This window comes from Mesocricetus auratus, unplaced genomic scaffold (assembly GCF_017639785.1).
Source record: "Mesocricetus auratus isolate SY011 unplaced genomic scaffold, BCM_Maur_2.0 contig_10493_pilon_obj, whole genome shotgun sequence".
NCBI classification, from domain to species: Eukaryota; Metazoa; Chordata; class Mammalia; order Rodentia; family Cricetidae; genus Mesocricetus; species Mesocricetus auratus.
In genome coordinates, this window is record NW_024435271.1 from 55,672 (window position 1) to 81,935 (window position 26,264).

At 45.5% G+C, this 26,264-nt stretch overlaps 1 protein-coding gene across 1 annotated transcript; it reads right to left on the reverse strand.

Moving 5' to 3' along the window:
• Window positions 1-20,066: 20,066 nt before the first annotated feature.
• Window positions 20,067-21,338, reverse strand: LOC101843685 (putative elongin-A3 member C). Its single transcript, XM_005075205.2, has one exon. It carries the CDS (start codon window positions 21,318-21,320, stop codon window positions 20,067-20,069), a length of 1,254 nt encoding a protein of 417 aa, XP_005075262.2. The 5' UTR covers window positions 21,321-21,338.
• Between the last annotated feature and the right edge of the window lie 4,926 nt (window positions 21,339-26,264).

A 26,264-nucleotide genomic window follows, 5' to 3' on the forward strand; every position in this document is an offset into this window, starting at 1 on the left:
TACCAAAAGCAGTCTACAGATTCAATGCAATCACTATCAAAATTTTTCATAAACCTAAAAAGGACAATCCTCAACATTGTATGGAAAAAGAAAAGACCCAGGATAGCCAAAATAACCCTGTACAATAAAGGAACTTCAGCAGGCATCACCGTCCCTGACTTCAAGATCTGTTATGGAACTGTAGTCCTGAAAACAGCTTGGTATTTGCAAAAAACATACAAACAGGTAAACCAATGGAATTAAATTTAAGACCCTGATATCAACCCACACACCTTTGAACACCTGATCTTTGACAAAGAAATGAAAACTATACCATGGAAAAAAAAGCATCTTCAACAAATGTTGCTGGCATAACTGGATGCTGGAATGTAAAAGACTGCAGACAGATCCATATCTATCACCATGCACAAAATTTAAATACAAATGGAACAAAGACCTCGACATCAATCCAGCCACACTGAACCTCTTGGAAGAAAAAGTGGGAAGTACCCTTGAATGAATTGGCACAGCATACCTCTTCCTGAACATAATACCAGTAGCACAGACACTGAGATCCATAATTAATAAAGGGGTCCTCCTGAAACTGAGAAGCATTTGCAAGGCAAAGGACACAGTCAACAAGACAAAAAGGCAGCCAACAGAATAGGAAAATATATTCACAATTCCCACATCTGACAGAGGACTGATCTCCAAAATTTACGATGAACTCAACTAGCAAGTCTCCAGAACACCAAATGACCCAATTAAATAGTGGGCCACAGAACTAAATAGAGAATTTTCAATAGAGGAGTCCAAAATGGCCAAGAGGCCCATGAGAAAGTACTCAACATCCTTAGCCATCGGGGAAATGCAAATCAAGACAACTATGAGATACCATCTCACTCTTGTGAGAATGGCTAAAAACATAAACACTAATGATCGTTTATGCTGGAGAGGATGTAGAGAAAGGGGAATACTCCTCCACTGCTGCTGGGAATGCCAACTCATACAGCCACTTTGGAAATCATTATGGATATTCCTCAGGAAAATGAAAATCATTCTACCACAAGATCCAGCAATTCCACTATTAGGCATATACCCAAAAGATGTACAATCATACAGTAAGGACATCTGTCAACTATGTTCACAGCAGCCTTATTTGTAATAGCTAGAACCTGGAAGCTACTTAGATGCCCCTCAACTGAAAAGTGGATAGATAGAGAAAATGAGGTACATTTTCACAATGGAGTACTACTCAGCATGAAAAAAAAAGGAATCTTGAAATTTGCAGGCAAATGGATGGCACTAAAAGAAAGCATCCTAAGTGAGGTAACCCAGTCCCAAAAAGACAAACATGTTATGCACTCACTCATATATGGATTTTATACATGGATCAGGGCATTGCTAACCTAAAATCCCACCACCACAGAGTCTGGGAAGCAGGGAGGACCCTAAGAGAGATATGCATGGTAACCCAGAGAATGGTTATAGTATGATATCCCCTAATTGGAGTGGGTGGAGTCGCAGAATGAGATGGGAGAAAGAGAAGGGGAAAAGAGGAAGGTTTAGCCAGGGTAATAATAGAGGAGACAAGGATGAGAGATATCATAAGAGAGGGAGCCATTTTAAGTTGGAGTAGAGATCTGACACTAGTGAGACCTTCACAGATCTATAAGAATGACACCAGGATGGTATTAGAAGAAACCATCCTGATTAAGGTAACCCAGTCACAAAAAGACATACATGGTATGTATTCACTCATATGTGGATTTTACACATGGATTAGGGGAGTGTCAGCCTACAATCCCAGAGCCAGTGAGGCTGGGAAACAGCAAGGTTACCAAGAGATAAGCTTGATACTCCTGAGAAGTGGAATGAGGGAACATCTTCTGAGCAGAGTGGTAACATCGTGGGAGGGAACAGGGAACCAGGAAAAAGAGAGAGGGATAAGAGGAGGTTAGAAGAATGCATGCGGGAGCATGAAGGTTGAGTGGAGGTAAGAATAACTCTTCGGTTGAGGGACATCTAGGTTGCTTCCAAGTTCTGGCTATTACACCTAATGCTGCTATGAACATAGTGGAACAGACATCCTTGTTGTATGAAAGGTCATCTTTTGATATATGCCTAAGAGTGGAGTTGCTGGGTCTTGTGGTCGGTTTATTCCCATTTCTGAGGAATCTCCATACTGATTTCCAAAATGGCTGAACAAGTTGGAACTCCCATCAGCAATGGAGGAGTGTTCCCCTTTCACCACATCCTCTCCAGCATAAGTTGCCATTGGTATTTTTGATTTTAGCCATTCTGACAGGAGTGAGATGGTATCTCAGAGTTGTTTTGATTTGCATTTCCCAGATGGCTAGGGATGTTGAGCACTTTCTCAAGTGCCTCTCATCCATGTTAGACTACTCTATTGAAAATTCTCTATTTAGTTCTGCAGCCCACTTTTTAATTGGATTCTTTGGTGTTTTGGAGACTTGCTTCTTGAGTTCTTTGTAAATTTCTCTCTTTCTCTATATATAATTATATATACTTTGTGTATTATGTTCAATTTAGGTAAATAAAATGACAACTTCTACATTTTTTCAGACCTTCTAAGTATAATTTATCCGGAAACGAAGAAACATATAAATCAGCAGTAAGTAAATCAAAATCATAATACTCATGAATTGGTGTCATACATTGATTAGGAGGAAAAAACAGACATTGATGGAAGCTGTGGGCCCATGTTTTCTTTTTTTTTTTCTTGGACACAAAAACCATGTTATTTTGACATTTACATAAAACTTGTCTCTGTTGATTTGAGATTTATTTAAATTTTTTGTCTTTTTTATTATATATTTTTAAGTTTAAATTTATATTAGAAACAAGGTTACTTCACAAGTCAGTTCCAGGTCCCTCTCCCTTTCCCTCCTCCCCTCCGTGCTCTACCCCCAACTCCCCATAATCCCCTCATTTCACCAGAGAGGGTGAGGCCCTCCATAGGCATGTCCATAGTCTGTCATTTCATCCAGGGCAGGGCCTAGACCCTCCCCCAAGATTTCAGGGTGAGAGTGTATCTCACATTGTTGGATGGGAGTCCAAAGTCCATGTGTATACTCTGGATAAATACTGATCTACTGCCCAAGGCTCAATAGATTACCTAGGTCTCCTCACTGACACCCACAATCAGAGGATCCTGATCGGCCCTATGCTGGATTTCCAGGCTGATGCCTGGGATTCAAGAGTTAACCTTTGTCAGGTCAGCTGTTTCTGGGGGTTAAACCAGCCCAGTCTTTATCCCTTTGGTCATCAGTCCTCCCTCTCTGTTACTGGCTTTCTTGAGTTCAGCTCAGTGCTTAGCCATGGCAGTGTGCCTCTTCTTACATCAGCCACTGAATGAAGTTTCTGTTTCCCAGACTCTCTGATCATGGGATTGTAGGCTGGCACTCCCCAGATCTATGTCTAAAATCCATATATGAGAGAGTACATTCCATGTTTCTCTTTTTGTGACTGTGTTACCTCACTCAGGATGATTTTTTCTAGTGTCATCCATTTGCCTGCAAATCTCAGGATTCCATTGTTTTTTCTGCTGAATAGTACTCCAGTGTTTAAATATACCACATTTTCTCTATCCACTCTTCGGTTGAGGGACATCTAGGTTGCTTCCAAGTTCTGGCTATTACACCTAATGCTGCTATGAACATAGTGGAACAGACATCCTTGTTGTATGAAAGGTCATCTTTTGATATATGCCTAAGAGTGGAGTTGCTGGGTCTTGTGGTAGGTTTATTCCCATTTCTGAGGAATCTCCATACTGATTTCCAAAATGGCTGAACAAGTTGGAACTCCCATCAGCAATGGAGGAGTGTTCCCCTTTCACCACATCCTCTCCAGCATAAGTTGCCATTGGTATTTTTGATTTTAGCCATTCTGACAGGAGTGAGATGGTATCTCAGAGTTGTTTTGATTTGCATTTCCCAGATGGCTAGGGATGTTGAGCACTTTCTCAAGTGCCTCACATCCATGTTAGACTCCTCTATTGAAAATTCTCTATTTAGTTCTGCAGCCCACTTTTTAATTGGATTCTTTGGTGTTTTGGAGACTTGCTTCTTGAGTTCTTTGTAAATTTTGGTGATGAAACTTCTGTCAGATGTGGGATTAGTGAATATTTTTCTCATTCTGTGGGCTGCCTTTTTGTCTTGCTGTCTGTGTCCTTTGCCTTACAGAAGCTTCTCGGTTTCAGGAGGTCCCATTAATTAATTGTTGATCTCACTGTCTGTGCTAGTGGTGTTATGTTCAGGAAGCTGTGTCCTGAACCAAAATTGTTCAATGCTACTACCCACTTTCTCTTCTAGTAGTTTCAGTGTGGCTGGATTTATGTTGAGGACTTTGATCCATTTGTAATTAAGTTTTGTGCATGGAGATAAACAAGGATGGATTCTACATGCCAGCCTCCAGTTATGCCAGCACCATTTGTTGAAGATGCTTTCTTTATTCCATTGTATATTTTTAGCTTCTTTGATAAAGATCCGATGTTCATACGTGTGTGGGTTAATATCCAGGTTTTCAATTTGATTCCATTTGTCTACCTGTCTATTTTTGTGCCAATATCAAGCTGTTTTCAGGACTATATCTCTACGTTTTCAATGAAAAAGAAACATAGTGACTTGTGTAGAACTAAGCCACATGTAGCTAGGAAGTAAATTCTAGAACTTTAGTAACAGGGGAGAAAGGAGAAGCTTTACACATCTCTTCTTCATGTTCGGGCTAAAAAATATTGATCAAATATATGGATGTTACAAATGATCTACTAACAAAATTATAAAGGGAAAAATAAGGTAATCCAACAGTCCATCTCTTTGTAAGGCATTCAAGAGCCTAGTTTAACATGACAGAAGGACTAGAATTTATTCACGGATGAATTGGCACCCCCACACACACACACAGAAACATATGACACATAAACAAAGAGACACAAACAAATACACACAGAGTAACAAAGACAGAGAAAAAACAGCTATGTATTGTAAGTCTTTATCAAATGTTATTACAGATTATCTAGCCATTATATTTATTATACCATTATACATCCTTTTATTGAAAATAGATTCTGCTGTCATATAAAATTTCACAATCACAGTTTCAACTAAATCTCCACTCTCTCAAAAATGACAACAGAGCCTATACTTTTAATTCACTGCATCATAACTAAACTATGCACAGAATAAAAAGAAACAATTATATTCTTTAAGTATTTCTGACCTCTAGGCCACAGAACTTTGCCTTGCAAATGAGCCCAATGACAAATCATCACAGAAACAATTCACAGAAGTCTGCTTCCCGAAGACACAGAAAAGATAGGAAAGAGGTTTTCAAAAAGAGTAGTAGCCGCCAAAAGCATAGCCCAACTCACAGCACAAGCTCAGGCTGCAACAAAATCACAATTCCCAGGCCAAGCATGGAACCAGCAAGAAAAAGGAAAAGAGGGTCCATCGTGGGCATGCAGCTAGAGACAGAGAAGCAGGTGAGGATACACAAGAACCAGGGAACTGTAGAAGAGGCCCAACAGAAACAAGTGATAAAGTAACTCTCCAACAAGCCAAAGATTGAGGGAGCGAAGCAACAGCAACTGACTGCCTTGAGAGCAAAGGCAACTGGTACATATAAACAGGGAGAATTTGCTCCAGGGTCTTTTGAGGCTTGCATCAACTATGACAGCTCTCTGTCTTCCTCCTCCATACTGCCTCCCCGCAAAAGGAAGAGGACAAGTACCAGCAAAACTGAGGTCGAGAGCAGAGCAGGTAAGGTGCCTCAAAGCAAGGCTCAAAGCTGCGAGGATCTGAATCTGCTCATGGCTGACAGGCCCTTTCCAGAGGTCACCTCCACCCTTCAAGACTGCTTCCTACAGGACCGAAATGAGCAGTCTTCCTTCCCCAATGAGCAAGAAGAAGCACTTTGGGCTTGGAGGAGCAGCTCAAAAACGCCTGTGTGTTCGGGTCGCAGACCTGCCAGACCTCTCCCACAGAACTGGCACCAAGGACGCCTTGCTAAGCCACAGTCTTGGTGGGAAACTCAAGGCCAACCCGCTCCTCCTTGGGAGGACGCCCAGCTCTGGAGTCAGCAAGAGGGGGAGTCCGAGACCCAGATCCACACTGACAAGCAAACTCACAGCCAGACTGAGACCCAGGCACACCTCAGGCAGCAGGAGTCCCTGGACCTGAAGCTGCAAGCCCTGCGAGCAGGCATCTGAAATTCCCAAGCCAATAAGCCCCACGGCAACCAAGCCAAGATGATCTCCTTCCATGCCCAGGCGACAAACCCAGGCTAGCATGCAGACTAGGGACCCAGAGGGGAGGCCTCCCCCCGAAAATGTGCACAGCCTCCTTGAAGCCTCTGGCCCTGGCCTTCTCCGCTGGGCTCCACGCCTGCCCTTGGGCAACAGCCACAAGACCCTATCTAAGAAACCTGCCCCGCTCATGGCCAAGGCCCTCAAGGATTACAAGAACAGGTGGGCTAGGAAGTGAACCGATGGAAACAGCGACCGACCGAACCACCTACCGCCCGACCTACCTATCTACCAGACCGATCCCAGGAGACCGGACCCGAAGGGACCTTCCACTCCCTCCTGGGATACCTGGCACCCTTGAGAACCTGCTGCGACTGAAAGCAGGCAAAGCGCAGCAAACCACCCAGGAGGATTTGTTTGGACACCAAGAGATCCAGTGCACTGCACCGGGAACCTCCCTTTTACCTGCAAAGGACTTTCTACTCGTCTGGATGGAGATGTGGACACACAGACATACTTTTATGTGCATGCAAAATTGAGAACAGACTTGAAGGGATACATAGACACTGTTTACGGACAGTTGCTACAGGATGTCACTTACAGACAGAAGAAAGATAATGGTACGTACATAAGGCTAGATTAAAATATAGACTATACATACATGGATCTTTATACATTAATGCATAAAATGTTGATATGTGAACATTTGAAGTCCAAGACATTAAAAATAAAATGTGTGCTTGAAAATGTGTGTGTGTGTGTGAGGGTATGGGTGAGTTTAATAAGTTGAAAAACACAGGAGAGTAAAAAGGGTCCAAGACATCCTAGACTTTCTGCTTCAGTAGACAAAGAATGGAGGAACTGTGGAAACTACATTTAGATGGCACTACTTGAGAGGCTCAGGACACAAAGGAACAGTGTTCAAGCAAGCCAGACCTTGAAAGAAAACTAGAGGTGTGTGTAGCACAGGGCAAATATTAATTTAAGACTTACAGGAACCAAGACAAAGTGTGTAAAATGTATTGAATTAGAGGAAGATATGGAAAGCGTGCATACATGTGTTTGTGTGTTGGTGCATGTGTGTGTGTGTGTGTGTGCATTTAAGTTTTTAAGACAAGGGTGTTAAGCAGGGCTGATTAGCACAAGCCTGTTATCCCAGCACTTGGGAGGAAAAGACAGGAGGATCAATGCGATCCTGGACACCATGGACTATAAAGCAAATTCCAGGACAGGCTCCAAATCCACATAGTGAAATCCTGTCTCTAGAAACCAAATATACAACTGAAATAACATGAAATGAAATCACAGCGAGTAAAAAGGTTCAAGGCCAACAAGATATTACAGCTCTTAGGGAAAGAGCAGACCATGGTGGAACCCACACTTTGATCCAAATGCTGGAGAAGCCACCAGGTTCAAGCTCATGGTGTTACAGAAATGGAAGTCCAGAGAGAAAACCTGAGATGTGCTCATTGGCTTATTTAAACAACACATTGGGATCATAAGAAGGAAGTGAAGGGGAGTGAGCTGTACCAAGAGAAGCCAAGAGGACCAAACTTCTGTTTGTGTGTGTGGCAGTGGGGTCAGGTGGGTGTTTGTTTGAGTGTTAGTGTGTTTGTCTGTTGGGTGTGTGTATGTGTGTGTGTGTGTGTAGAGAGAGAGAGAGAGAGAGAGAGAGAGAGAGAGAGAGTGAGAGAGAGAGAGTGCATACATAGCCAAGGAGAGTGGAAAAAAGAGAGAGGGGAGACATAGAGAGATACAAGAGAGAGGGAGAGAGGGAAGGATGAAGGGAGCAAGGGACACAGGGAGGGAGTAAAACCAAAGTGGATGTAATCAGAGGATAATCTTGGAAATAAACAACCAATGTGCCAAAGAGGAAAACCCCAAGGATAATCCGTGGCCCGCTTATTTGCATAGGGTTCTTTGTGAGAGAAAGATGCATAGGTACAACTGGCTTGTGAGAAGACCAGGGAGGAGCTGGGGCATTGGTGCTATGTCCTGCAAACCCACCAAGGAAAAGCTCTTGACTTAATGATGCTCATTTGATTAGCCTTGCTTGCCCTGTATCAACTGCACAAATTGTGGAAGGAGAAGGGATTCTATCCCTTTCATCTTCATGCTGTGTGAGCAGGTAAAATACATCCAACCTACCTCTAGACTGGACTTCCAACACACAAACACACATACACACACATAAACACACTAACCCTCCACACACACACAAACACACACACAGGGGCGTCTGCATGCTCATGCTCGCAGCCTCGCACAAACAGTGGTGAGCTCAGTATCCCCAGAGGGACTCATCTTTCACCGGGGCCACTTGTAAGGGAGGCCATGGTCTGGCAGCTCTTTCAGAGGAGGAGAGGATCATGATAGGTGGTGTTGGGATGTGGAAGTGGGGCTGGGGGATTCTGGAGTGGGAAATTGGGCTTGGCTGAGAGACCTGTCGGTCCAGATGGGCGGGCCCAGGAAAAGTCAGCTGGGATGTTAATTGGAAGGCGTGGCTCCAGCCAGCGCCTTTAAGACAAGGTGAGCAGAGCAGAGGTGAGGCAAAGAGAGCCAGCTGACGTTCAGGCCAGCCCAGCAGCTCTGTCCTCTGCCCCCAGAGAAGCAGCTGCGTCCGTGTCCCTCATTGGTCAGTGGTCTAGCCCAGTCAACCCTGCTGCTTTTTGGGTGCCCCGTCAGGTCCTCCACAGTGGAGATGGAGGCCGCCCGCCGCCCAGAAGCCCTGCAGAAGCTGCTCGAGCGCCTGTGCAGGGAGACAGAGCCCAGGCAGCTCTACAAAACCCTGAAGAAACTCTCTTCGCAGCCCATGTTGTGCGACAGCCTTGAGGAGATTGGCTTCAGGCAGACCATCAAGCTCTTGAGGAAACAGCAGCTCCTGGTCCCCTTTGCCAAGGCCTTAGCCTCCCAGTGGTCAGAGGGGTGCCCGATCGAGCCCCAGGCTGAGCCCGAGCCACAGGACTTTGCTTTCCCTAAGAACCCGAGGTCAGAACCTCGCAGAGATTCTCCAGAAGACCAGCCACCTGAGCCTGCTTCCCTGGAACAGGGAGGAGATGGGAGAGAGCTTTTCGAGGTGAGCAGTAGCAGCTCAGGGCAGAGCCTGAGCCTAAGCCCACGAAGCCCACAAAGCCCACACACAAGCGAGGGCAATGTAAGTGCAGCCTGCAGCCCAAGCCCGGAGCCAGCAGGGAGGAGGAGGCAAAGAAGAAGAGGGTCCTTCGGGGACAGACAGCTAGGCACAGAGAGCCAGGTGAGGGCAGCAAAGCCCCAAGGAAGTGTGGGGGAGCTCCGGCGGCTGCCAGGGCTCGATACCCTCTGCAGTAAGCCAGAGGCTGTTCCCGCCAAGCCCAAGAACAAGCCTCAGAGCCTGTCTCCCCTGAGAGGAAAGACCCCAGGCCCCTGGATCCAGGAAGACTACCCTGCTGGCTCCTTCGAGGCTTGCCTCAACTATGACAGCTCTCTGTCTTCCTCCTCCAGACTGCCTCCCTGCAAAAGGAAGAGGACAAGCACCTGCAAGCTCAGGCCCAGAGCCCAGCAGCAGCAAAGGTGACTCAAAGCAAGGCTCAAAGCTGCAAGGATCTGAATCTCCTCCTGGCCGCCAGTCCATTTCCAGAGGTCACCTCCACCCTACAAGACGGCTTCCCACAGGAGGGACCCGAGCACCCTTCCTTCACCGATGAGCAAGAAGTAGCACCATGGGCTTGGAGGAGCAGCTCGAAAACACCTGTGTATTTGGGTCGCAGAACTGCCAGACCTCTCCCACAGAACTGGCACCAAGAATGCCTTGCTAAGCCACACTCTTGGTGGGAAACTCATGGCCAACCTGCTCCTCCTCGGGAGGACGCCCAGCTCTGGAGTTAGCAAGAGGGGTAGCCCGGGACCCAGATCCACACTGACAAGCAAACTCACAGCCAGACTGAGACCCAGGCACACCTCAGGCAGCAGGAGTCCCTGGACCTGAAGCTGCAAGCCCTGAGAGCACGCATCCTAAACTCCGAAGCCAATAAGCCTCGAGGCCACCAAACAAAGGTGTACTCCTTCCATGCTCAGGCCACAAGCCCAGGCCAGCATGCAGACTCGGGACCCTGAGGGGAAGCCTCCCCCGAAAATGTCCACAGCCTCCTTGAAGCCTCTGGTACTGGCCTTCTCCGCGGGGCTCCCCGCCTGCCCTTGGGCAGCAGCCAGAAGACCACCCTGGCTAAAACCCCGCCCCGCTCATGGCCAAGGCCCTCAAGGATTACAAGAACAGGTAGTCTAGGAAGTGAACCGATGGAAACAGCGACTGACCAAAGGAACCTCAGATGGCCAGACCTACCTAGCTACCAGACCAATCCCAGGCGACCCCACCCGACCGGACAAGACAGGACCTTGCACTTCCTCCTGGCATACCTGTCACCCTTGAGATTCCGCGACTGAAAGCAGGCAAAGAGCAGCAAAACAACCAGGAGGGTTTATTTGGACACCAAGAGATACAGTGCACTGCACCGGGAACCTCCCTTTTACCTGCAAACGACTTTCTACTCATCTGGATGGAGATGTGGACACACAGACACAGTTTTATGTGCACTCAAATATTGAGCACGGACTTGAAGGGATACATAGACACACTGTTTACAGACAGTTGCTACAGGATGTTAGTTACAGACAGAAGAAAGATAATGGTACGTACATAACAGTAGATTAAAATATAGACTAATACATACATGGATCTTTATACATTAATACAGAAAATGTTGATATGTGAACATTTGAACGTCCAAGACATTAAAAATAAAATATGTGCTTGAAAATGTGTGTGTGTGTGTGAGTGGTGTATGGGTAGTTGGGTGTGTTTAATAAGTTGAAAAACACAGGAGAGTAAAAAGGGTCCAAGACATGCTAGACTTTCTGCTTCAGTAGACAAAGAATGGAGGAACTGTGGAAACTACACTTAGATGGCACTACTTGAGAGGCTCTGGACACAAGGGCACAGTGTTCAAGCAAGCCAGACCTTGAAAGAAAACTAGAGGTGTGTGTAGCACTGGGCAAATATTAATTTAAGACTTACAGGAAGCAAGACAAAGTGTGTAAGATGTATTGAATTAGAGGAAGATATTGAATGAGTGCATGCATGTATTTCTGTGTGTTCAAGTATGCATGTGTGTGTGTGTGTGTGTGTGTGTGTGTGTGCATTTAAGTTTATAAGACAAGAGTGTTAAGCAGGGCTGATTAGCACAAGCCTGTTATCCCAGCAGTAGGGAGGAAATGACTGGAGGATCAATGTGATCCTGGACACCATGGACTATACAGCAAATTCCAGGACAGGCTCCAAATCCACATAGTGACATCCTGTCTCTGGAAACCAAATATACAACTGAAATAACATGAAATGAAATCACAGCGAGTAAAAAGGTTCAAGGCCAACAAGATATTACAGCTCTTAGGGAAAGAGCAGACCATGGTGGAACCCACACTTTGATCCAAATGCTGGAGAAGCCACCAGGTTCAAGCTCATGGTGTTGCAGAAATGTAAGTCCAGAGAGAAAACCTGAGGTGTGCTTATTGGCTTATTTAGACAACAAATTGGGATCACAAGAAGGAAGTGAAGGAGAGTGAGCTGTACCAAGAGAAGCCAAGAGGACCAAACTTCATTTGTGTGTGTGGCAGTGGGGTCAGGTGGGTGTTTGTTTGAGTGTTAGTGTGTTTGTCTGTTGGGTGTGTGTATGTGTCTGTGTGTGTGTGTGAGAGAGAGAGAGAGAGAGAGAGAGAGAGAGAGAGAGAGAGAGGCAGAGAGAGAGAGAGAGAGAGAGAGAGAGAGAGAGAGAGAGAGAGAGAGAGAGAGAGAGAGAAAGAGAGTACATACATAGCCACAGAGAGTGGAAAAAAGAGAGGGGAGACATAGAGAGATACAAGAGAGAGGGAGAGAGGGAGGGATGAAGGGAGCAAGGGACACAGGGAGGGAGTAAAAACAAAGTGGATGTAATCAGAGGATATATCTTGGAAATAAACAACCAATGTGCCAAAGAGGAAAACCCCAAGGATAATCGCATGGCCCGCTTATTTGCATAGGGTTCTTTGTAAGAGAATGATGCCTAGGTACAACTTGTGGGTTGTGGGAAGACCAGGGAGGAGCTGGGGCAAGTGGTGCTAAGTCCTGCAAACCCACCAAGGAGAAGCTCTTGACTTAATGATGCTCATTTGATTAGCCTTGCTTGCCCTGTGATCATCTGCACAAATTGTGGAAGGAGCAGGGATTCTATCCCTTTCATCTTCATGCTATGTGAGCAGGTAAAATACATCCAACCTACCTCTAGACAGGACTGTCCCACACACAAATACACATGTACATACACATACACTCACTCACACACACACACACACACACACACACACACACAGGGGCGTCTGCGTGCTCATGCATCGCAGCCTGCGCAACAGTGGTGAGCTCAGTATCCCCAGAGGGACTCATCGTTCACCGGGGCCACTTGTAAGGGAGGCCATGGTCTGGCAGCCATAGGGCTCTTTTGGAGGAGGAGAGGATCATGATAGGTGGTGTTGGGATGTGGAAGGGGGCTGGGTATTCTGGAGTGGGAAATTGGGCATGGCTGAGAGAGCTGTAGGTCCAGATGGGCGGGCCCAGGAAAAGTCACCTGGGATGTTAATTGGAAGGCGTGGATCCAGCCAGGGCCTTTAAGACAAGGTGAGCAGAGCAGAGGTGAGGCAAAGAGAGCCAGCTGAGGCTTAGGCCAGCCCAGCAGCTCAGTCCTCTGCCCTCAGAGAAGCAGCTGCGTCCTCAGGTCAGTGGTCTAGCCCAGTCAACCCTGCTGCTTTTCGGGTGCCCCTTCAGGTCCTCCACAGTGGAGATGGAAGCTGCCTGCCTCCCAGAAGCCCTACAGAAGCTGCTCGATGGCCTGTGCAGGGAGACAGAGCCCAGGCAGCTCTACAAAACACTAAAGAAACTCTCTTCGCAGCCCATGTTGTGCGACAGCCTTGAGGAGATTGGCTTCAGGCAGACCATCAAGCTCTTGAGGAAACAGCAGCTCCTGGTCCCCTTTGCCAAGGCCTTAGCTCCCAGTGGTCAGAGGGGTGCCCGATCGAGCCCCAGGCTGAGCCCGGGCCACAGGACTTTGCTTTCCATAAGAACCCGAGGTCAGAACCTCGCAGAGATTCTCCAGAAGACCAGCCACCTGAGCCTGCTTCCCTGGAACAGGGAGGAGATGGGAGAGAGCTTTTCGAAGTGAGCAGTAGCAGCTCAGGGCAGAGCCTGAGCCGAAGCCCAGAAAGCCCACACACAAGCAAGGGCAAGGTAAGGGCAGCCTGCAGCCCAAGCGCGGAGCCAGCAGGGAGGAGGAGGCAAGAGGAAGAAGAGGGTCCTTCGGGGACAGACAGCTAGGCTCAGAGAGCCAGGTGAGGGCAGCAAAGCCCCAGGGAAGTGTGGGGAGCCGCGGCGGCTGCCAGGGCTCGATACCAGTCTGCAGCAAGGCAGAGGCTGTGCCCGCCAAGCCCAAGACCCAAGCCGCAGAGCCTGTCTCCCCTGAGGGCAGAGACCCCAGGTCCCTGGATCCAGGAAGACTACCCTGCTGGCTCCTTCGAGGCTTGCCTCAACTATGACAGCTCTCTGTCTTCCTCCTCCACACAGCCTCCCCGCAAAAGGAAGAGGACCAGCCCCTGCGAAGCTCATACCCAGTGCCCAGCAGCAGCAAAGGTGCCTCAAAGCAAGGCTCAAAGCTGCAAGGATCTGAATCTCCTCCTGGCCGCCAGTCCATTTCCAGAGGTCACCTCCACCCTACAAGACTGCTTCCCACAGGAGGGACCCGAGCACCCTTCCTTCACCGATGAGCAAGAAGTAGCACCATGGGCTTGGAGGAGCAGCTCGAAAACGCCTGCGTATTCGGCTCGCAGACCTGGCAGACCTCTCCAACAGAACTCGCACCAAGGACGCCTTGCTAAGCCACAGTCTTGGTGGGAAACTCACGGACAACCCGCTCCTCCTCGGGAGGACGCCCAGCTCTGGAGTCAGCAAGAGGGGTAGCCCGGGACCCAGATCCACACTGACAAGCAAACTCACAGCCAGACTGAGACCCAGGCACACCTCAGGCAGCAGGAGTCCCTGGACCTGAAGCTGCAAGCCCTGAGAGCACACATCTGAAATTCCCAAGCCAATAAGCCTCGAGGCCACCAAACAAAGGTGTACTCCTTCCATGCTCAGGCCACAAGCCCAGGCCAGCATGCAGACTCGGGACCCGGAGGGAGGCCTCCCCGAAAATGTGCACAGCCTCCGTGAAGCCTCTGGTACTGGCCTTCTCCGCGGGGCTCCCCGCCTGCCCTTGGGCAGCAGCCAGAAGACCACCCTGGCTAAAACCCCGCCCCGCTCATGGCCAAGGCCCTCAAGGATTACAAGAACAGGTAGTCTAGGAAGTGAACCGATGGAAACAGCGACTGACCAAAGGAACCTCAGATGGCCAGACCTACCTAGCTACCAGACCAGATCCCAGGCGACCCCACCCGACCGGACCCGACCGGACCTTGCACTCCCTCCTGGGATAGCTGGCACCCTTGAGATTCCGCGACTGAAAGCAGGCAAAGAGCAGCAAAACAACCAGGAGGGTTTATTTGGACACCAAGAGATACAGTGCACTGCACCGGGAACCTCCCTTTTACCTGCAAACAACTTTCTACTCGTCTGGATGGAGATGTGGACACACAGACACAGTTTTATGTGCACTCAAATATTGAGCACGGACTTGAAGGGATACATAGACACACTGTTTACAGACAGTTGCTACAGGATGTTAGTTACAGACAGAAGAAAGATAATGGTACGTACATAACAGTAGATTAAAATATAGACTCATACATACATGGATCTTTATACATTAATACATAAAATGTTGGTATGTGAACAATTGAAATTCCAAGACATTAAAAATAAAATTTGTGCTTGAAAATGTGTGTGTGTGTGTGAGTGTGTGTGTGGAGTATGGGTGTGTTTAATAAGTTGAAAAACACAGGAGAGTAAAAAGGGTCCAAGACATCCTAGACTTTCTGCTTCAGTAGACAAAGAATGGAGGAACTGTGGAAACTACACTTAGATGGCACTACTTGAGAGGCTCAGGACACAAAGGCACAGTGTTCAAGCAAGCCAGACCTTGAAAGAAAACTAGAGGTGTGTGTAGCACAGGGCAAATATTAATTTAAGACTTACAGGAAGCAAGACAAAGTGTGTAAGATGTATTGAATTAGAGGAAGATATTGAATGAGTGCATGCATGTATTTCTGTGTGTTCAAGTATGCATGTGTGTGTGTGTGTGTGTGTGTGTGTGTGCATTTAAGTTTTTAAGACAAGGGTGTTAAGCAGGGCTGATTAGCACAAGCCTGTTATCCCAGCAGTAGGGAGGAAATGACTGGAGGATCAATGTGATTGTGGACACCATGGACTATACAGCAAATTCCAGGACAGGCTCCAAATCCACATAGTGACATCCTGTCTCTGGAAACCAAATATACAACTGAAATAACATGAAATGAAATCACAGCGAGTAAAAAGGTTCAAGGCCAACAAGATATTACAGCTCTTAGGGAAAGAGCAGACCATGGTGGAACCCACACTTTGATCCAAATGCTGGAGAAGCCACCAGGTTCAAGCTCATGGTGTTGCAGAAATGTAAGTCCAGAGAGAAAACCTGAGGTGTGCTTATTGGCTTATTTAGACAACAAATTGGGATCACAAGAAGGAAGTGAAGGAGAGTGAGCTGTACCAAGAGAAGCCAAGAGGACCAAACTTCATTTGTGTGTGTGGCAGTGGGGTCAGGTGGGTGTTTGTTTGAGTGTTAGTGTGTTTGTCTGTTGGGTGTGTGTATGTGTCTGTGTGTGTGTGTGAGAGAGAGAGAGAGAGAGAGAGAGAGAGAGAGGCAGAGAGAGAGAGAGAGAGAGAGAGAGAGAGAGAGAGAGAGAGAGAGAGAGAGAGAGAGAGAAAGAGAGTACATACATAGCCACAGAGAGTGGAAAAAAGAGAGAGGGGAGACATAGAGAGATACAAGAGAGAGGGAGAGGGGGAGGGATGAAGGGAGCAAGGGACACAGGGAGGGAGAAAAAAGAAAGTGGATGTAATCAGAGGATATTCTTGGAAATAAACAACCAATGTGCCAAAGAGGAAAACCCCAAGGATAATCGCAGGCCCGCTTATTTGCATAGGGTTCTTTGTAAGAGAATGATGCCTAGGTACAACTTGTGGGTTGTGTGAATACCAGGGAGGAGCTGGGGCAAGGGTGCTAAGTCCTGCAAACCCACCCAGGAGAAGCTCTTGACTTAATGATGCTCATTTGATTAGCCTTGCTCGCCCTGTGACATCTGCACAATTTGTGGAAGGAGCAGGGATTCAATCCCTTTCATCTTCATGCTATGTGAGCATGTAAAATACATCCAACCTACCTCTAGACAGGATGTCCCACACACAAATACACATGTACATACACATACACGCTCACTCACACACACACAACACACACACACACACACACACACACAGGGGCGTCTGCGTGCTCATGCTCGCAGCCTGGCACAGTGGTGAGCTCAGTATCCCCAGAGGGACTCATCTTTCACCGGGGCCACTTGTAAGGGAGGCTATGGTCTGGCAGCCATAGGGCTCTTTTGTAGGAGGAGAGGATCATGATAGGTGGTGTTGGGATGTGGAAGGGGGGCTGGGTATTCTGGAGTGGGAAATTGGGCGTGGCTGAGAGAGCTGTAGGTCCTGATGGGCGGGCCCAGGAAAAGTCACCTGGGATGTTAATTGGAAGGCATGGATCCAGCCAGGGCCTTTAAGACAAGGTGAGGCAAAGAGAGCCAGCTGAGGCTTAGGCCAGCCCAGCAGCTCAGTCCTCTGTTTCTGTCCTAGGTCAGTGGTCTAGCCCAGTCAACCCTGCTGCTTTTCGAGTGCCCCTTCAGGTCTTCGACAGTGGAGATGGAGGCCGCCTGCCACTCCAAAGACCTGCAGAAGCTGCACGAGCGCCAGTGCACGGAGACAGAGCCCAGGCAGCTCTACAAAACCCTGAAGAAACTCTCTTCGCAGCCCATGTTGGGCGACATCCTTGAGGAGATTGGCTTCAGGCAGACCATCAAGCTCTTGAGGAAACAGCAGCTCCTGGTCCCCTTCGCCAAGGCCTTAGCCTCCCAGTAGTAAGAGGGGTGCCCGATCGAGCCCCGGCCTGAGCCCGGGCCACAAGACTTTGCTTTCCAGAAGAGCCCGAGGAGAGAACCTCGCAGAGACTCTGCAGAAGACCAGCCGCCTGAGCCTGCTTCCCCGGAACAGAGAGGAGATGGGAGAGAGCTTTTCGAGGTGAGCAGTAGCAGCTCAGGGCGTTATTCTTCCTTTCCGAGTGAAATAATTTCAGTGTTAAGGTGAGATGTTTTTTTGCCTCTTGATGCTTTTAAATAAAAAAATAGTCTTATTCTCACACAAGATAGAAAAAAATTGCAGCGCAGATAAATGCATCTTTCATTGCACTAATTGAACGCCCCACCTATAATAAAATTTCCATGATCTCTAGTTATACACAGACAAGTTTAACACAAATGGTTCTATTTACATTGACTTTTGAATGACAACTACCCTGTTCCTGTGAAGCTACAGCTGACAGAAAGTAGAGAAAATATTAAGGAAATTTTACTTACATTGACTTATTTCCTTAATACAAGTAGAAGAGATGGTATTTTTCTCATTCCTGTTATTACTTTTTTTTAAATAGGTTTGGAACACTTGAACCAATGGGCCATTTTCAGTCACTAACTCTCTGCATCAGCCTGGTATAAATTGTATTGTTCCCAAGCCACATAGTTCTCACAATCGATCCCCATTCCCTTAGATCAGCCTCAAGCCTGTGTGATGTTGATATCAACCTTTAAAGCTGATTGAACAGCCATTGCTTTTAGGTTGCAAAGCAAAGCCCATACAGGACCAATTCCAAACAGAAAGGAAGCCAAAATAATAAGAATTTCTTCTAACATGCATTGTGATTAAAACATGGACTTTAGATTGGAAATATTCTATTTCAAAAACTTTAAGGGTCCTTCTGCTCCTTGAATTGTGGTTGAACCAAAATCTCATTGACTTCCATCCTTTCATTTGTTTGTTTGTTTCGTGAAACAGGACCTTTCTATATAGATCAGGCTTACCTCGAACTAGCAGTGATGCTCTTGCCTCATCCTCTCAAGGGTTGAAAGTGTAGGTATGTGTCACCACAACCAGAACACTTGACAGAATCCTTGATCTAATTTGTTTCTAGATATTTGCTTTGTTTCCTTGGTTACCAATAAGTTTCTCATTCAAAATAAATTTGGTCAGCAGGTGGGGATGCTGGTGAGATAGTAGTTCCCTGGGTAAAGTGCAATGCAAGTCTGCCATGCAAGTCTGAGGATGTGAGTTCAATCCCTAGAACCCATGTAAAGGTGAAAGGAGAAAAGTGACTCCACAACATTGTTCTCTGACCTCCACATATGTACCATGACACGTGGGTACCCACCACATATGTGCCATGACATGTGGATTCCCGGGCTCATTAAGCTTGACAGCAAGCACTGTCTCTCCCCAGAATCAATACAAACACACTAACACTCAAACAAACACCCACCTGACCCCACTGCCACACACACAAACAGAAGTTTGGTCCTCTTGGCTTCTCTTGGTACAGCTCACTCCCCTTCACTTCCTTCTTGTGATCCCAATTTGTTGTCTAAATAAGCCAATAAGCACACCTCAGGTTTTCTCTCTGGACTTACATTTCTGCAACACCATGAGCTTGAACCTGGTGGCTTCTCCAGCATTTGGATCAAAGTGTGGGTTCCACCATGATCTGCTCTTTCCCTAAGAGCTGTAATATCTTGTTGGCCTTGAACCTTTTTACTCGCTGTGATTTCATTTCATGTTATTTCAGTTGTATATTTGGTTTCTAGAAACAGGATTTCACTATGTAGATTTGGAGCCTGTCCTGGAATTTGCTGTATAGTCCATGGTGTCCAGGATCACATTGATCCTCCTGTCTTTTCCTCCCATGTTCTGGAATAACTTGTGTTTGCTTATCATCCCCGCTTAACATTCTTCTCTTATTAATTAACTACACACACACACATATGCACACTCCATGTCTTCCTTTAATTCAGTGTATCTTACACAGTTTCATTTGGTTCCTGAAAATCTTAATAATTGCTCAGTGGTACACACACCTCTAGTTTTCCTTCTAATTTTTGCTTGCTTGAACACTGTACCCTGGAGTTCAGAGCCTCTCAAGAATTGGGAACTATGTGTGGTTTCCACAGTTCCTCTTATCTTTTTCTAATTAATTAGAGTGCTCTGGATTCTTGGACTGTTTATTCCTTCTGTGTTTCTCTAATTTAATTAAACACACACATATTTTAAGCAATTTTTTTCTTTTATTGCCTTGGATGTTTAAATATTTATGTATGACCTGTTTATTCATGAATGTATTAAAATTTAAGTATCAATTTTTCTATTTTTTAATCTACAGTTTTGCATGTATACTTATCTACATACCATGTCTTTATTTATGCATCTTTGTAGACCTTCAGGTCTCTCTCTAAATACTTGCATGCATCTAAAATATTGATTATATATGTATACATATATATATATGTATATATATGTATGTCTAGGTATCCACACAGCCGAATAGGAAAACATTTTTTCCATAAAATGCATCGTTCAGGTGCTGTAGCTCTGTTGGTGTTTATGCAAAACCCTCTCTTGTATCTTTTGTGTGCCCTTTCAGTTCAGGAATCTTAATGGTGCTCTGGATCCCAGTGCATAGAGCACTCAGTGTCTTTTGGTTCACTTCCTAGCCCACCTGTTCTTGTAATCCTTGAGGGCCTTGGCCATGAGCGGGGCGGGTTTCTTAGCCAGGGTCTTGTGGCTGCCGCCCAAGGGCGGGCGGGGAGCCCTGCGGAGAAGGCCAGGACCAGAGGCTTCGCGGAGGCTGTGCACATTTTCGGGGGAGGCCTCCCCTCCGGGTCCCGAGTCTGCATGCTGGCCTGGGCTTGGGGCCTGGGCCTGGAAGGAGATCATCTTAGTTTGTCGGCCTTGAGGCCTCTTGGCTTGTGAGTTTAGAATGCGGGCTCTCAGGGATTGCAACTTCAGGTCCAGGGACTCCTGCTGCCTGAGGTGTGCCTGGGTCTCAGTCTGGGTCCGCCTGTGAGTTTGCTTATCAGTGTGGGTCTGGGTCCCGGAATCCCCCTCTTGCTGACTCCAGAGCTGGGCGTCCTCCCGAGGAGGAGCGGGTTGTCCGTGAGTTTCCCACCAAGACTGTGGCTTAGCAAGGCGTCCTTGGTACGAGTTCTGTTGGAGAGGTCTCCCAGGTCTGCGAGGCGAATACACAGGCGTTTTCGAGCTGCTCCTCCAAGCCCATGGTGCTACTTCTTGCTCATCGGTGAAGGAAGGGTGCTCGGGTCCCTCCTGTGGGAAGCAGTCTTGTAGGGTGGAGGTGACCTCTGGAAATGGACTGGCGGCCAGGAGGAGATTCAGATCCTTGCAGCTTTGAGCCTTGCTTTGAGGCACCATTGCTGCTGCTGGGCACTGGGTGTGAGCTTCGCAGGGGCCGGTCCTCTTCCTTTTGCGGGGAGGCTGTGTGGGGGAGGAAGACAGAGAGCTGTCATAGTTGAGGCAATCCTCAAAAGACCCTGGAGTAAATTCTCCCTGTTTATATATGCCAGTAGACGTTGCTCTCAGGGCAGTCAGTTGCTGTTGCTTCGCTGGCTCAATCTTTGGCTTGCTGGAGAGTGGCTTTATCCCTTGTTGCTGTTGGGCCTCTTCTATAGTTCCCTGTTTCTTGTGTACCCTCACCTGCCTCTCTGAATCTAGCTGCATTTCCACGATGGACCTTCTTTTCCTTCTTCTTGCTGGTTCCATGCTTGGCCTGGGAGTTGTGATTTGGTTGTAGCCTGTGCTTTTCCTGTGAGTTGGGCTATGCTTTTGGCGGCTACTACTGTTTTTGAAGACCTCTTTCCCATGTTTTCTGTGTCCTCGGGAAGCAGGCTTCTGTGGCTTGTCTTCTGAATTGTTTCTGTGATGATTTGTCATTGGTCTCATTTGCAAGGCAAAGTCTCGTGGCCTAGAGGTCAGAAATACTTAGACATTATAATTGTTTCATTTTATTCTGTGCATAGTTTTATTATACTGCAATGAATTAAAAGTATAGGTTGTTGTCATTTTTGAGAGAGTGCAGTTTTCTTCTCTAGATGGTTTGGCTAAATAACTAATCAGTAATCTTTCACTATGTTTATAATTCTGACTCCTCGTTTACTTAATTACTGAGCTTTTATTTTTAATTGCTTTTAAGAAATATTAGAATCCAAATCAAGTTCAGAAAGGGGATGGAGTGGATCTAAGGAAGAGTGGAGTGGTGGGGGCATCTAGCAGGTGGAGATTTAGATGAAACTGTGATTGTGTAATTTTATATGACAGCAGAATCTATTTTCAATAAAAGGAAGTAAAATGGCATAATAAATATAATGGCTAGATAATCTGTAATAACATTTGATAAAGACTTACAATTCATAGCTGTTTGGTCCTTGTCTTTGTCACTGTGTGTATGTGTTTGTGTCTGTTTGTCTGTGTCTGTGTCCTATGTATCTGTGTGTGTGGAGGGGTTGCCAATTTATCCGTGAATAAATTCTTGTTCTTCTGTGATGTTAAACTAGGCTCTTGAATGACTTACAAAGAGATGGACTGTTGGATTACCTTATTTTTCCCTTTATAATTTTGTTAGTAGATCATTTGTAGCATCCATATATTTGATCAATATTTTTATAGCCCGAACATGAAGAAGAGATGTATAAAGCTTCTCCTTTCTCCCCTGTTACTAAAGTTCTAGAATTAACTTCCTAGCAACATGTGGATGAGTTCCACACAAGTCTCTATGTTTCTTTTTCATTGAAAACATGGCCCCACAGCTTCCATCAATGTCTGTTTTTTCCTCCTAAAAAATGTATGACAGTAATTAATGAGCATCATTATTTTGATTTACTTACCGCTGATTTATATGATTCTTCCTTTCAGGATAAATTATACTTAGAAGGTCTGAGAAAATGTAGAAGTTGCTATATTATTTACCTAAATTGAACATAATACACAAAGTATATTTAATTATATATAGAGAAAGAGAACTTATTTTTAAATTATATATAAACATTTTATGGTAATGTAATTACTCTAAGATGAATACTGGGTTTTGGGTGTTCTGTCAAGTTTGCTTCTTGAAACACAGAGATATGTTAGAAAGATAAAGAAAAGATGTAGTTGCTATGCATAATGAGTCACTTTCCTCATAGAATGATGTAAATGGAGTGAACTGAAAGTGTCTGTCTCTCAGATACCTCTTTAGCCCCTATATTGACATGTATACCCATACACCAGAGTTTTTCAGGGTTAATATGGTAAGCCTCTCTGTAGTGATAATTCAGAGACTCATGATTCACAAAGATGCAGAGAATAAATGATGGTTGAGGTCCCAGGCCTACAAAAGACATTTACACCACTCCTTCTAAATCTCAAGAAATATTAAAGGGGTCAGAAAAATGCAACAGCTGGAAGACAGGGAGAGGGCACAGCACAACTATTGGAATAATAAACTAACAACAATGGCTACTTGGAGTTCACATTCAGAAGGCTGGTTTTTGTGGCACAATAAACAATAGAAAAGAGAAAGATATTGGGATTCAAGCTTCCAGTTTAATATTAGAAAAGCAAAGCAGACAAGCCAGTACATCTTACCCTTGTCCAGCTGAAATGGCAGTCCTACTTCCACGAATCCTCAGAAACAAAAGCTCTCAGTGCCTGTTTCCCCCTCCTTTTATTCCTCTCTCCACCCAGCCATATCCTCCTGTCTCCACCTTCCTAGTGCTGGTATTAAAGGTGTGTGGTCCCTAGTGCTGGGATTAAAGGCGTATGGTCCCTAGATCTGGGATTAAAGGAGTGAGCTCTGTTATTGCTATAGACTACTTCAATTTTGTGTGGCCCTTCGTGGCCTGATCAGAGAGATCTGTCTGTCTGTTTACTAAATCCTGTGATTAAAGGTGTGTGCCAACACTACCCGGTATCTATGACCAATATGTATGGCTGCTTTGTTATTTTGATCTCTAGTGGTTTTAATAAATCATAAACAATATATCACCACGGGCCTTGTAAAAAATTAGTCCTTGCTTTGAGGGAGGGACAATGAGACCCTACTCTTTACTGTTAAACTGCTGGCTATTACTAGGCTTGCAGAACGGGAGCATTGTCTTCAGTCTTGTGTGATCTCATTGTTAATTCCATCAGGTTCCAATGGGTAGTTCTAAATCTGTGGTTGCACATATAATCCTGGCTAAACTCAGTGGGTCACACACAATTGCCGATGAAGAAATTTAATTAAAACAATTCTCAAATAAATTATATTAACAAATCCATAGTATCATTGTCAATCTCCTCTGGAATTAGCTCTGAATGCCTTCTGTATCAAAGAACTATTTTAAACATTTTAAATGATTTTTGATAATTTTAATGTCAATAGTGCCACTTAGCATTTTTCAGTTTCTCACTCCACCCTCCAGTTCCTCCTGTGTATCTTTCCATCTCATCTCTCTGTAAAATTGGAACATCTATGAGTGGTAGGATTTCTCATTCAGTTGCTTAACTACTGTCATATTAATAAATTGGAACTGATATTCAGATATAAATATAGCCTTATGTAACTGAAATCAATGTTTCATGAAAAAAAAAAGACTGTAGACAGGCCTTGGTGTCACACGCCTTTAATCCCAGCACTTGGGAGGCAGAGGCTTGCAGATATCCAAAACAATACAGAGAAACCCTGTCTTGAAAAACCACCACCACCAACAACAACAACCGCCCCCCACATCTTCTGAATAATATTATGGTCTTTTAAAATTAATTTTTATTTAAATTAAAAACAATTTTGTTTTACATACCAATTTCAGTTCCCTCTCCCTCTCACATATCCCCCATCACAGCCCCCATTCACTCCTTAGAGAGGGTGAGGCAGTCCTAGGCTGGTCTCCACTTTTCACACTGGGGTCCTTAAGCTCCCACTTGCTCAGGTCAGATGTTTCTCTGGTTTCCTCAGGATGGTCTTGACCCCTTTGCTCCTGCCTCTCTCCTACTGGATTCCAGGAGTTAGGCTCAGTTATTTAGCTGTTCTTCCATCAGCTACAGGGTCAGCATTTAAGGTAGTCATTATAGGGGAAGGGGATTTTTTTTGAGACAGTGTTTCTTTGTAGGTTTGGAGGCTGTCCTGGAACTATCTTTGAAGACCAGGCTGTCCTGGAACTCACAGAGATCTGCCTGCCTCTTGCTGGGATTAAAGGTGTGTGCCACCTCTGCCCCACAGGAGAAGGGAATTTAAGGTAGCTTGTCCACTATCAGATACTTAGTCGGGGTCATCCTTGTGGATCTCTGGTGATGTGATTCGTGACATATTTCTCATTAAACACATGATGGCTCCTTCTATTAAGATATCTAATTTCTTGCTCTCCTTCTCTGTTCTTCCCTCAACTCAAACTTCCTGAACATTCATGTGCTCCTCCCCTCTCTGCTTCTTCCCTCCTGTCTCTCCTCCCTCCCTCTCTCTTCCCTCATGCTCCCAATTTACTCAGGAGACCTTGTCCCTGTCCCCTTTGCCAGGGGCCCATGTATGTTTCTCTTAGGGTTCTCCTTGTTTCCTATCTTCACTGGGGTTGTGTATTATAGGCTGGTTTTCCTTTGCTCTGTGTCCATCATCAACTTATGAGTACTCACAATGTTTTTGTTTCTGTGCCTGGGTTACCACTCTCAGGATGGTTTTTTCTAGTTCCATCCATTTGCCTGTGAATTTCAAGATTTCAGCATTTTTTATTCCCCATTACTCCATTGTGTAAATGGACTACATTTTCTTTATCCATTCTTTAATTGAGGGGTATCTAGGTTGCTTCCAATCTTGCTCTCCCTCCTGGGATCAATGGCCCCTTTGAGATTTTGGGACTGAAAGCATGTGCTATACCACTGGGACTCTCCCTTTTATATACAAATGACTTTCTACTCCTCTGGATGGAGACTTGGACATACAGACTCACTTTTATGTGCATGCAAATATTTAGAACGAACTTGAAGGGATATATAGACACATTGCTTTATGGACAGTTGCCAGAGGATGCTGCTTAGAGATAGTAGAAAGATAATTGCACATACATAATGGTAGATTAAAATATAGACTAATACATACATGGATTTTAATATATTAATGCATAAAATGTTGATACATAAATATTGGAATGTCCAAGACATTAAAAGTAGAAACATGCTTGAAAATCTGTGTGTGTGTGTGTGTGTGTGTGTTTGTCGTTTTCTTTGTTGTTGCTGTTGTTTTGTTTTTTGAGACAGGGTTTCTCTGTGGCTTTGGAGGCTGTCCTGGAACTAGCTCTGAAGACCAGGCTGACCTCGAGCTCACAGAGATCCGTCTGCCTCTGCCTCCCAAGTGCTGGAATTAAAGGTGTGTGCTACCAACACCTGGCTTGTGTTTTTGTGTTTAATTAAGTTGAAAAACACCGGAAGAGTGTAAAAAGGGTCCAAGACATTGCAGACATTCTACTTAATTAGAAAAAGCCAAGAGGACCTGTGCACACTACACATAGATCGCACTGATTGAGAGGCTCTAGAATCAAGGGCACAGTTTTCAAGCAAGCAAAACCTAGAAAGAAAACTAGAGGTGTGGGTACCACTGGAGAATATATTTTGAGACTTACAGGAAGCAAGTGAAAGTGAGTAAGAAGTACTGAATCTGAGGAATAAATGGAGTGTGTGTGTGTGTGTGTGTGTGTGTGACTAAATGTATAAGAGAACAGAAAAAAGCTGTAAGACTTTGCAGACATTCCACATATTCTTGGAAAGATTACAGGCATTTTGGAACCCATCCTTTGATTCAACCTCTTGCGAGACCCTCTTTTGAAGTTCACAGTATTCTTGTATTGAAAACTTGTAGAGAACATCAAATGAGTGAAT

Bases quoted from the DNA above. Each gene is read 5' to 3' on its own strand.
- LOC101843685 (XM_005075205.2), bottom strand. From the start codon at position 21,320: ATGAGACCAATGACAAATCATCACAGAAACAATTCAGAAGACAAGCCA.